The sequence below is a fragment of the Nothoprocta perdicaria genome, unplaced genomic scaffold, assembly GCF_003342845.1.
Source record: "Nothoprocta perdicaria isolate Ctin4 unplaced genomic scaffold, notPer1 scaffold_41, whole genome shotgun sequence".
NCBI lineage: Eukaryota > Metazoa > Chordata > Aves > Tinamiformes > Tinamidae > Nothoprocta > Nothoprocta perdicaria.
In genome coordinates this window covers 4735905-4749001 of record NW_020455655.1, presented here as the reverse complement: position 1 = coordinate 4749001, position 13097 = coordinate 4735905, and the positions used below count along the sequence as shown (strand labels likewise).

At 39.1% G+C, this 13097-nt stretch overlaps 1 protein-coding gene across 2 annotated transcripts in view; it reads right to left on the bottom strand.

Annotated features, from left to right (window-relative positions):
* ADAMTSL3 (ADAMTS like 3) overlaps positions 1-13097 on the bottom strand; it is a 169949-nt gene that overhangs the window by 51088 nt on the left and 105764 nt on the right. For both annotated transcript variants that reach the window (XM_026045667.1, XM_026045668.1), the window contains exons 8-11: positions 11264-11338; positions 3751-3908; positions 2720-2831; positions 230-368 (exon numbers count right to left, since the gene is read on the bottom strand). In XM_026045667.1, coding sequence (XP_025901452.1) covers positions 230-368; positions 2720-2831; positions 3751-3908; positions 11264-11338 — 484 coding nt within the window. The remainder of the gene's footprint in view (positions 1-229; positions 369-2719; positions 2832-3750; positions 3909-11263; positions 11339-13097) is intronic.

Here is a 13097-nt window from a genome sequence, read left to right as displayed (position 1 = left end):
AGAYACTACAATATTTGCAACATAACCGTGTAAAACAAAAGTCTTCTTCTGTTCTACGTCATTAAGAAGATTATACAAATCCACTAGCAATGGTGCCAGATGTCAGACTTTAATTCATGCCATAATCAACCAAGAATAAGCAACTCTAACGATGAAAAGAAACAAAATTAAATAACTATGATTGTGTGTTCCTTAGAAACTGTAAATACCAGATACTTGTCATACAAACCTAGAAGGGCAGGGATCCATATTGCATTCTTTTAGCTTGGGCTTTGGCTTCTTGTTTTCTGGGTAGTAATGACAGTAGTGATCAGGAACAACTCGCTTCAGTCGAATATCCACACATTCAGCAGAATTAAGCTGATAACCTGAAGAAGAAACCAGGTGAAATGCTGGTAACAGAGGAATAAATGCAACAGTTTTCTCAAATTATATTCTATCTGTCCAGGCATTTTCTAGTGTTACTTTTTCTTTTAAATGTTGTACACAACCATACAGGACCACATAAGGCAAAAAAGTATTAATTACTGTTAAGATGTGCTAACACTAGATGAGACTCCGATATCTGAAAATGCTCTAAGGAGACAAGTAAAAGCATACATGTTTCTATATGATGCACACATATATGCAGTATAGCAGCTTGCTTGTCATGGAGGGGACCCTAGAAAGTCCTGGTTGTGTTGCATGATCCCCAGTGCAGAATCCTTCCCGACCTCCAAGCACTCTCCATCATGGGTATTAGTGAGAGCTAGATTACATGCTTGTGCATGCTAAAATAGAAAACCAAAACAGAAAGCCAAAAAAAATTGAGGATCAGATCCAAAAAAATTTCTAAGTTGAACTGTAGAAAATAAAGAAATACTTTCAAGAACATTTTTGGTTGAAGAGCCAACAGAAGAAAATCTGAAGTAACTACTTGATGCAAAAAAAAAAAAAAAAAAAAAAAAAAAAGAAACTTTGTGGAAAGGCTGGTTAAGAGGAGGGATCTGAGTTTCAAAAACCACTGAAAGGATCTGAGTTTTACAAACCACTAGCTTGATTTTTGGCTAAGAAAAAAAAGACTCATTGAGAAGAGCTGACTTGGACTTAAACTAAGGAGAGGAGAAGGATGTTCCGGTATGTGAAGGAAAAAAAAAAGGTTGAAACCACAAGAATGAAAATCCAAATGGAGTCAATAAACTAACAGCATAAGAGCCAGTGTCTACTGAAAATGCTTCAGCGTCATATATCAGGGTTACACTTATGTGCCCCTTGGCTGATTGAAAGTGTCATCTTGCATGAGGGTGCTAATCTTAAAGAAGAACTAAGCAGTGTCAGTGCATGAYCCCACTCTCGGGAGTACTGAAGGGACTCCTTTAAGATATGCTACTTGCAAACAAGCTAAATTTTAACTTTTTTGCTCATTTGAGCTTGACTGTTTTCTGTGACATCCCTGCCATATCACTCCCATCCATGGAGATCACACAAGCACCCGCAGGGGACCGTGCCTATGAGACACGGTGCTGCACTGATTCCAAGTCTCTGCTATTGGCAATTTTTTCTTTTAGGGGCAGTGGAAGAGGCCAAACATTCCAGAGAGTGTTTGCTCTTTAAGATAACGGGTTAAAACGAGGTAGCTGCCATACAACTTCCCATTCTTGACACTATCACAAGTAGCTTAGTTTGTGTGCTTCTCTCAGTTACTGGCCTCTCTCTCAGGATTCCCTGAGTGTTAAGCTCTGGTGATAAAGATAGTAGTTTTATATCATGGATATGCAGATATAAGTAGGGCATTCAAAACACTGGCTAGTCCCAAAGACATTGACATGTAACCAAAATTTTCAAACCTTAGTATGTGTCTGAATAAGGCTGGATTAGAGTGAAAATGGGACACACTTACCTGAGTGGCTCAGTCACTCAGTGTTTACATGTGATTGTCACAATAACAACTGTGATGCTCTACACTTCTTCCCAGAGGAGGCAGTTTAGGGAAAAACTCTTAAACTCAGTGTGAGGATGAGAGAATATATATTGCCACTCACATTTCTAATAAGAATCACGCTTCAGGGGGCCAACTATCTGATAAGGTAGTTTCTTGTGTGACTGCAGATTATACATGTACATTACCTGCATTTCAGATTAAATTGAAGTACAAGTGCCAAAACAGATGGTCTGTCAAAAGATCCTCAGATTTCTTATGCTTTAAACATCCCTAACTCCTGCTACTCCTGCCCCAAGTATCTAATTAAACCACGTGTCTTTGMATTCTCCAGGAAAATCACTACACCAGTATTATTATCCAATCTCCCACTGTGATTTTCAGGTGATCGAGGTAACGCTGGCAGAGCTGAAATTGCTTTGTACAATATCAAAATCTCCACCCAGCATGAAGCCATGCTTTTTACAGGCCCAGAAATGACCAACACTGGGCTGGGCTGGACGAGCAGTAGCTGAGCTGCTCTTTATCTAACCATTGGAAAAACTGGGGCATTTAAGCCAAAAGTACAAGCTGCAGCAGGCTGGCTACACCGGGACTGAGTGTCTAGGGTCAGCCAACCATAGGTGTTTGTGGTAGCTGTCCCATAAATTCAATGTAGCAAAGAAACAATAATAAAGAGGAAAAGAAAAACTAATTTAAGCAAAGAACTTTTGCAAAGAACCACAAATCTTATACCATTTCTTTTGTAACCAGCCATTTTTGATATTCAGCTGTAAGCACTCCTGGAGGACTGGGACTCACCCCCTCCACACGTCACGGTGCAGGGGAAGAACTCGGTCTGTCTCCACTGATGACTGATGGGTTGATAGAAGAAGAACTGAACCACACTGTCCTTTGTGCCAGAGTACCTGGTCTAAAGAAATTTCCATTACAACATATGTGTATACTGTACTCTAGTGTCCATGATATTTCATAGCATAATTCATAGGTAGTAACAGTGGAGAGATTAACATGACAACAAGCCTAAGACCTCTAAATATAAGTTTCAAGTAGTCAAACATTTCTTTTTCCCCCCAAGATATTTAAGACATTAATATACCCCTCCCTCTCTGACCATCTGCCCTTGGTTAAGATCCTAACTGCCAGCTTCTGCTTTACCTCATCATCAGCCAAATTTTCAATATTTGCTGCAGATTTAAATGTAGACTGATTCACATTCAGGTAGGTCTACTGCTCATGCACTTTTAGATGTGCAAAATGCTGAATGTCTATTTCTACAACATGAAAAATAAAAACAACACTGAAACACTTGTCAGTTTTAATGGAGAACTATTATTATCCTCCTTTGACACAATCAACTCGAGGGTCATTTATATACAAAAATATGTGCACATATGATGCAAGTCATTGGTATGTGGTCTGGGAATTAGAGTAATTCAAAGGACTAGACGTGGTCAGTAGTTGGATTAGCCATGTCTACAGCAGATGAGAGGGTGCTGCTGGATGTGATGGTGTGGTTCAGTAGGTGGCAGTCTTCAGTTGGATTAATATCTGTCCAACATAGAGGGCCACGTTGTTATTCTTTCAGTAATACTAAAAAATGAAAGTCTCAGCCATTTTTGATCAATAGAAATTCTGCAGCACTTGCCACTGTGTTAACCTCCTTTTATTTAATTTGATTAGGAACATAAATTATAAACTAATATAAATCACCTCTGGATTTAGGATTATTTATTTGCCGTCTAAAGGATTTTACATGTTGACAGACAGCTGCCTACACTACTGCTGATACTTCCAGTATCTTAGTAGACTTACACATGTGCACATCCCACCTTGATAATGAAATCTGCTCCAAGAGGTCCCTGGATCTTTATGATTTCCCTGTCTGGACTCTTCTGAAAATCAACAGTTGTATTCTCTATGAGAAATGTTCCAGGAGCATTGAAACTGTGCTCTCCCTTGTCTCCTTGTAATGTCTTTGATTCTATAACTAGGGAGAAAACACACAATTTGTAAACTTAAACAGGATATCTTTCTTTTCAAGGAAGTTASAAAGTAAAGTCATAAACATTGTGCTATGGGAAGCAGCAATTTAAACACATTAAATAAAACACAGAGTAAGTACTACTATAGATTACARGTTTACATACAATTGCAAGACATGTCAGCACAGGCGGTTGCCTGGTCACACTATTCTTGCATAGCAGAATCACCTCTTAGACATCTTTTTTTCCCTCCCCAGAACATATGCTACACATAATCTATTATCAAGCAACGGATTCAGCAAGGCAAAATAGATAACGGATAGAATCAAAACATATACAAATAATCCAGACTCCCATGTCTTTCAAGCCTGATAGTTTCAGTGGTCTCTAAAGAAGTCCAAACTCACCAGTTTTCCCACTTCTAGATACCTTTATCACTTTACCTGCTGCAAATGTCATTAATCTAGTTTTGGGCATTTCCCTTCCCATAAAAAAAAAAAAAAAAAAAAAAAAAAAGGCCAGGTCTGAAACTGCAACATTGCTTATGGGATTCCATTTTCTTGGAAGAGTTGAAGATGAAACCTTTTTTCTGCCATTCTGCATTCCTTGAAAACAGAATAAACTAGTAGATTACATCTGTCAGACAACAGAATTAGCATTTTAGGACGGAGTCACTTTCAGCAAACTGACTGAGCTATAGCAGCTAAAYGTGAAGAAAAATGATCACAAGGAAGGTCAGATTTCTGTCCTCTGCATTGCACACACACAGCAAGACGCATGACCTGAAAAGCACTGCTCAGGTTACAGGCTGCCAGAGCAGTAGAAATAAGAAAGGTATGGACTATAGGTTGCTATAATTAAGCTGAAAAAACATTTTTAAAGTGATTTTTACTGATATTGCTCTATCAGCAACTTACAGTTATTTGAGTTACATGGTATGGATATAACATATGGCTTAGCTAATCTTCCAGATACAGAGAAACTAGGTCTGACCCAGTCTGACTATCCATTCTGATACTGTTCAGCAGGATTTTATCCAGCTCCCGTCGTTTTGATCATACTATGATCCTTCAGTCTATTTTTATGTCCTTATACATGTCCTCRAATTGCTTTATTTTCTCTTTATCCCAGCTTACAGAACACAACAACAGCTAGTCACAGGAAAGGACAAACTTTCCTCTATGCAAGACTTATTTGAAAAAGAATTTTAAAAAATGGTCTGAGATACTGAACATGTAARTCTTACTTTGAAATGATTTGAAATTCCACATACACTTCGGGAGTCAAATGTCTTACATGATAAAACTAAATCCACAGTAATTCTTAGGAACAGCACATTGCTGACRAGCACATAAAATTCCTTGACTTTTCAGGAAGAATAATTACAGTTCAGATAGTACAGTGAATTCAGCACCTCTCCCAAATCTGGATTAAAATTCTGAATACATCCCAAAAAGAAATGGGTTTGGAGAATTCAACCTAGCTTCTCATGAGCCCATACACAAACACACGCACACACAAAAAAGGTGTTTCCAATGGTTCATAGACATTTTTCAAATTCCTCTCAAGAAAGTCTGGAGAATGTAAGAGGATCTTGAGTCATGAAAGAGGTATGCTGACTTTGCTATGCAAAGACTGTTGTACATAAATCGCCTGTAACATGACTTGGGCCAGCACAATTTTACTTATAATTTCATGAATAATGAATTTATGTAAAAATAGTGTAAGGCAAGGCTGAAAAAAGAAAAGATACTTTCTAAGGTAAGTCTCATTGTGACTGTGAGTTAGAAATAGCTTGTTAAACACTTCAGAAATGCTGCTAAATTCTAGAACTTAGCTTATCTCATGAAATAGCACCTACTCTCGTTACATGGAAGAGGTGCASGGCTTTGCCATTTACCCCACCAAAACAGGATCAGGTATTTATTAATCCTATTACTGAAATTAAATCCAGCAGTAGTCCCTTACCAACTCTGCAGGAGCAAGGAAACTAATTCTATGCTAAATGCCATTTCTAAATAGAGTATCGGGAACTATGTTTTTAAAAGGCTAAGGTAAAAACCTGGCAATTTTGCAGGAAAGGGATTTTGAGGGCCATCTAGCAATGAAAGTGCTGTCRCTCATCGCAGTAAATCCCCATATAGCGCTTTACAACAAAGGTTTTAGTTACTGTTCTGCCTGCATTAAAGTCAGGTAAGGAGTTACTGTGACTGTGCAACTGTGACTGCTTTCAGGGCATCTTATCCTGGAGAAGCAAGCCTCCCACAACCGCACTGAGAATTGTCCTTAGTAAGCAAGAAAAAGAAATAAGTTAGCTTTGTGTGGCAGAGGCTGAAAGCTGGAGACCTACCTACAGCCTAAATAATGTCATTAAAATGGCTGTCATTTATAGAAAAATGTCACAATTGTAAGATACAGTCTATCTTTCATCAAGATTAGCTGTCATAACTGGTTAGAACAGCAGAATAGCCATAGCACCTTGGGTTTTGAAACCTGGGATCTCATATGAGCTCAAGTCTAACTAAAAGGAAATTTGTGATGTCACTGCACTAGAAATATTCTCTTTTCTCCAACTATCTGATTTTTTTTTTTTTTTTTTTTTTTTTTGGTATTTGAGTTAGCTAAGTAAGAATATATAATTCAAGTTAAGTGTATCTCTTTTTACCCACACTGAAAACATACTCCTACTGCTACAGCCCAGGAGCATCATTAGCATTTTCTTCATTAAGATCTTCTAAAATACAAATCCATTCCGGAGCATGTCCAATGAAAAGAGTCATGCCACTCCCAAAGAAAACATTTCCTTGAAAAAATACTTAAAAATGTACTCACAGCTTTAACCCAGGTTTCTAAATATTAGACCCCACTATTCTCCTGAATACAATAACAACCTCCTACAAGGCTAAGAAGAAATTTAAAAGRTACATTTCTAGAAAACAATTTTACCTTGGTCATTGGCTACGAATCTAACACTAAGTCATATACATTTCGTCAAAGAAACAGACATAATAAAAAAAACATCTGGGAAACAAAGTGCCCCAATTACCAAAACATTTCCATTAGGACCAAACAGATACAATTAGGAACATGAGGAACAAATATATCTAAACAAATTACAGAAAAAGCAACAAATACTTAAATGATCACTCTGTATTTTTGTTTRTCATCTTCATAGATTCTTTTTTCTCTATTGCATTACACAACAATCGGATTAAGCTGCTGGAGGTCTTGACCCCAGATTCACRTTGGTTAATGGTAAGTACCAGTGCATGGTGCCCACTACTCTGTCATTTTATTGCTTGAATAAGAACTGAAGCAGGTAACATCTCAAGTACCTCCAAGTCCACATGAAGTCAAAAGGATACTCAGGACTTAGCGGCAAGTAATGCAAATCACTGCTAGTAGAGAAATGCTGTTGCAAACAGATGTTAAACGTTAATTTAGTGACCTAACCCGCCTCATTTTATAGTTTATACGCTACTTTTCTTAATAAAAAGATATATTTTTTATAAGCAGAAACAAATAATATTGTCCAGGAACCAAGAGTATAACATCTCACTGAGAGATGACATGTGTTTATGTTAGATCTAAACTAGATCTGCATCCAAAGAATTTACTTATTCGCAACGTCTAGCGAAGCAGACGCAGCCTGTATCTCTGGAGGGGGTGTCAGCAAAGCCTAGAACAACTGCTCACATTTTCCCAGCAGTGTCACAGACACACGGAGAGCTTCTCTGCAGCCCCACAGTTAACCTCGAAGGCCATATATTCCTGATGAGTCTTATCCAGGGCTTGTCAGCACAGACATCCAAATCAGAGCAGAGCCAAGCATCCAGCATGTGTAACACTGCAGTATAACTTTATTAATGTGCAGGTAATTTGTTATTTTTCAGACTAATATCTAACCATTTGGAAGTATCTGCAARGAACCTTCCAATAAGTTCCAGTAGATGTCTATTTGCAAAAGTATGTATTTGTCTCAGTCAATACTAGAACATGGAGAGCTCAGCACATGTAGAGAGTTAGACTGCGAACTGCTTATTCTTACTAGGTAGCAGATCCCCAAAGAAAAATGTGACTGATTTCAGTGCAGTAACTGGGAGCAAAGGTTTCACCAATTGGCTGGTGGGAAAGGTTTAGAAAAGAATACACCAAAAAGTATTCCTCCTGCAGAATTAAGTTTCCGGATCATAAGTTAAAAAAAAAAATAAAGAGAGGAGTCTTTACAACTCCAATTGTGTGCAGTCATAGGGACAGGGAATTCTCCAAAGGTGGGAATGGGAACTCACCTGGTTTTGTGCCTAGCTAGGTAAACTCTGGTGCCAAAGACCTAAAGCTAGTACTTTCYGTCATTTTCTCTGTTGTGATGGAAAATCTGCTTTCTCCACAGAATTTCCTTGCCCAGCTGGAGTCTGAAGACCCTTTGCAAAAGCTTCCCATCCTGTCAGCGGCAGGGAGGAGCAGGACARTGTTGCATGGGGAACCTTCTATCAATGCCTCACCACCTAGGTCAGGATGTATAGATGGAGATCCCAGTAAAAGGRCTCCTGCTCCCCATGCAAGATGACACATATACTGGTACTCCAGAATTTTGTGTGGTTTATTTGTAGACAGCACAGGATGGGGGCCCATAAGAGAACATAGAACTCTCCTTTTTAAGAAGGAAACAACACTGTTTTCTTCTTAGTAATTGTCAAAAAACAAAACAAACAAAAAAAAAACAGTGTGTAGATGTATAACTACTTTCTGTGTAATGCATACCACTGCAAGGGGAAAAGAATGACAAAAAGGGAAAAAGATTTTCATTTCTTTTTAGTGAAGTCTAACCTCCCTAAGTTCATGAACTCAGTTATCTAGCATTAGCCACTTGTAAAAATATTAGCTTCTGGTTTTCCTGTTTCTTCTCCTGAAGGATTATTTTCAAGGCACATTTCAGGCCCGCTTTTGATTCTAATGCTCTTAAAACAACTGCTAGAAAAGCTGTAATTTAGCCCAGATCAAAAGCAAAATCAAAGCAGTGAAATATTTTATTCATAGCCAATTTGGTACCAAGTGTTTGCTATTTTCCATTGAACTATTTGCTAAACTCAAGCACACAAAAGTGAACAAGCAATGTAYGTGCAAAAAACACTTATGGAACACCTACGATCTTGATGTATCTGTTGCCTGTCTTCACATATCCATACACACGCAAAAAGCCCAGTTCTTTAGAGCTACAAAGAAATGAAGAATTTCCTAAAACATTAAGCTGTTAACCATCAAAAAATGTTCAGAGCATTTATTTGTTGCAGCTCTGTTATGTGCTACATCTCCAACCGATTTTCATTTTTTGATGAGTCCAGCAGCTGTGCTCCCCTGGAACAAGAGCACATCATAAAGCCCAGGATGAAGCATTAAAAAAAAAAAACAGCACACGATGAGGGGAAAAGAGCCAGATGCTCTGTGGTGCTCTTTGGGCATTTGCTACTGCTGCTGAAGTAGCAGCACACCAAGAGCATTCATGTTTTGGCAACAGGAGGCAGCACAAAATTCACCAGTAAGTAGTGCCTCCCCTACCTGTTAGATCCACTTTCCTATGAATCAGGGAGAGTGACTGTGACAAATGGAGCCCGTAATGGCTTTTGAAAGGTGGCCCTTCGTTGTAGTGGCGCACTCCCACTGAAACCAGTGAAGCTGCAGGTCAAAGATCACTTGGCACTGAGCATAAGTGACAAGTACAACAGCCAAAAACACATAAAAAGGCAGAAAGCAGGACAAGCAAATTGTCCCAAAGCACATCCAGGAGAATTCTTGCAGATCTGACTATGATGCAATGCAATTTTGAGRGGCAGGAAGAAGGAGAGGGAAGGATTTTTTAAATTTTTCCCCCCGCCCCAACAGTTCTCACTTGTTCTTAACCTTTGTCATCCAAAAAAGTTTAGGTAACAAACATCTAAATCCTCACAGATTTAGAAACAGATGTGCTGGGGTTAAAGGGACGTTTCACAATTCTCTTGCTGCTGAAGACCTAGCTAGCAAAGGTAACGCCAAGCCACAGCTTCTTCCTCCGCGGAGCCACCCTGGGTAGGAAGCCAGGAGCACTCTGTACTTAGCCAGAGCTGCTGCATTCCTCAGGAGCTTTCCAGAAATCCCCCAGGAGCCACCAAATTGAGTACTTTTTCTCATATGAAGCTAAAATAACAACTTCCTTCTGCAGAAGCAATTAAAAAAGACCTAAATGGGGGAGGAAAACAAGAGTTCTGACCTGAACTAGTCAGGATCACTCCTTTATGCATCTCTTGCAATCGTTTTATCTTGATATAAATAATATTCATGTAAGTTCTGCTTTGCAAATTAATTTCATCAATGTCATATCTAGGAGCTACCAGTCATTCTGAAGCTGCTCTAAAATGCAACGCTCATTCAATATTTTCTTTGAAATTAAATAACATCTTTCATTCATTTTATTTATGATTCAGACTGAGGCCTCTAGCTTTCCTATTAAATATTTTTAAAATTAAATAACGTTAAATGACAACTTATTTCATTGTTTGGCACCTCAGTCTTCCTTGACATTGAATCGATAAATTCTATATCTAAAGCAGGCCTATGGTAAAGAAATAAAAAATACTACCATCTGCCTCATAGAAAATATTAGGAAACAAATGACTGACAAAATAGCAAGCTATTATTCACAGATCATATGAAATGTACATGAATTTATGGCAATATAAGGTATTAGATGGGAAATATTTTACTTGTTTTGTTTAGCTCACCCTAAATCATCTGTACTGTTGCTCAAGCTGACTGCATTGCTTTCTGGCTGCCAGGTCTAGGGCTTGCTTTCAATTAAACTATTTACATACTCAGTGGTGAGCACGCACTTAAGTGCTTGGCTGAATCAGGGCTAACACCTGGCAGGACCAAGCTCACAGGTGTCCCCACTCAGGCTTTCAGCATCACAGACCTTGAATAAGATCCAGAGGGAACTGACTCCCACTGCTTGCTTCCCAAAGCCACATTGGTCTTCCACAGAAACCTACTGCTGGGTTATACCAAGTGCTTTTGATCCAAGACCCACATGTAACAACAGTAATTTTGGTAGGACAGTTTGCATGTAGGAGCGCACCTTATTTTAGATTTCTTAACTTACCTAAACCCAGGAATTTTGGTATAAGACATCACAGTTATTTATATATTCTCTTTTTATTAAGTAGACTTCCAATGTTCTGTAAGAGTATCTCCAGGGTGAATATTAAAGATGGGAAGAGGAAGGAAGATAATGACCTTACTCAAATTCTCAAAGTTAGGATGGGTCACATACAGAGTTTTGTTTTTATCTTCTGCCCAGTAGTAAATACATGAAATAGGTCACTCATACCAAGGTGTGCWGGTCCTTTCAGCGTAATTCTCACACTGCGACTCCCATGCGGAACAGCGATCACAGTCTCTTCCCCTAGGAAAATTTAAGAAATGTTTTAGAACATTGCACCAGGGAATTTGCATATCACACAACAAGRCTGAAAACTGTCCAATGTGTCTCAAAAATACTTAACAGGTTCCACATTTTTTCTATTAAAAATAACCATGTTATTTTATTAAGTACAGTACACCGAGTCTGTTTGCTATACTATGCCACTATTAAGAACTATGTGTAGACTTGTAAATCTTACTCTTTATTGGAAAATTATCTGCTTTAAAGAAAATAAACACACTCAAATTTCAGTAGTGTATTAGGAGCATATTTATACTTTGCTGTCCCAGCTTTTTTTCCCAATCACTGACCTGATTTAAGGAATCTAAGCAGATTCCCCAAGTTGAACTTCCCTTTACCAAGCCCTGCAGCTGTTCAGCCACATGTTGCCCACACCTCATTTCCTGCTGCAGGTCACAGCCTTAATAAGTGGCAGTACTTACAGGAAATAAATCATCTACTTAACACGAACCCTGAACCAATTACAGACCAGTTAAGAGCAAATATATATTTGCTATGAAATATATATTACAACACTATCTGCATCTAGCTTACCGTATAAGATCATTCCTTCCAGTAAGGGCCCCAAATTAAAACTTACCATAAACCAAAMCAGCCCTGAGTCGGACAGGTCAATACAAAATGGCTTTTGGCTGCCTAAAAGGCCTCTTCAAACGTATACCTAAAACACACACTTACTGCTGTACATTTTACAAGGATGAAAGTTATTATTTTCCMTGTGTTATTTTCCATTCCCCAAGGTAGGAAATCGATGATTTGCCCCAACAAGCTGAGTTAACAGTCAAATCAACAGCCTGGAGTGGTTTGCACTGCCACAAGCAGCGCTCTCGGGACCAGGCAGGCACAGTGCCCAGAAGGGCTACGCACCCCAGGCTCACAGAAAAGTCCCCATGGGCACCTGTGGCCACCCAGGCCCGGCCGCCAGCCTGTCCTGCCCCCAGAGCCTCTCGCTTTGGGCCCTGCTGAGCCATGAGCCTTTCCCAGGGGAATTAACACAGGCTCCCACACCAGGAACCTACAAGGAAACACAGCCAGGCAGGGGAACAGGTCCAAACATGACTTTTTCTTAGCTGACATAGAGAAAGAAGCCAGGGACTTGCAAAGCCTTCAAARTGCCACCAAACCACACACTGTGGCAACAGACACAGGGAAGAGCTCCGCTTGCTTCTCCATGAAATCTGTGTCTTAACAGGGAGCCTTCAGGAATTTCCAGCAAGGCAACTGTGGCTGAGGAAATCTATGGAAAGCCAATAAGGCTTCTCAAGTTGACCCAATGCTATCTAACCATCAGCCTTCCCATCACAAGACCAAGGACGCTGCACTTCTTACTCTGACRATGTAAAGGAAAATCACATCCTCCAAATTAATCACAAAACCACAAGCATTTTAGGAAAAGCACACTGTCGGTTTCTCCCAGTAAATAACAGCAATTTTGCCAAAAACCTATGGAAACAACGAAATGTGGMAGTCTATTTTCATTATTTCAGATGCCTGTGCTAATGCTAAGGGCTAGCACAGAGGGATTTCGTTCCTGCAAATTCAGAAAATAATGTTAGCTCAAGGTCAGTGATGCATTGCTCCAGAATTACTCATATAATACTTGGAGGAAGAATATTTGAGTTTAGCTTTTAGCTAAAAAATAGTTGAAGAATATTTCTTTCTACTTTAAACCAGACCCTTTTATAGTAGATGCTAAATTATCAGCTTCTGGTTTACATCT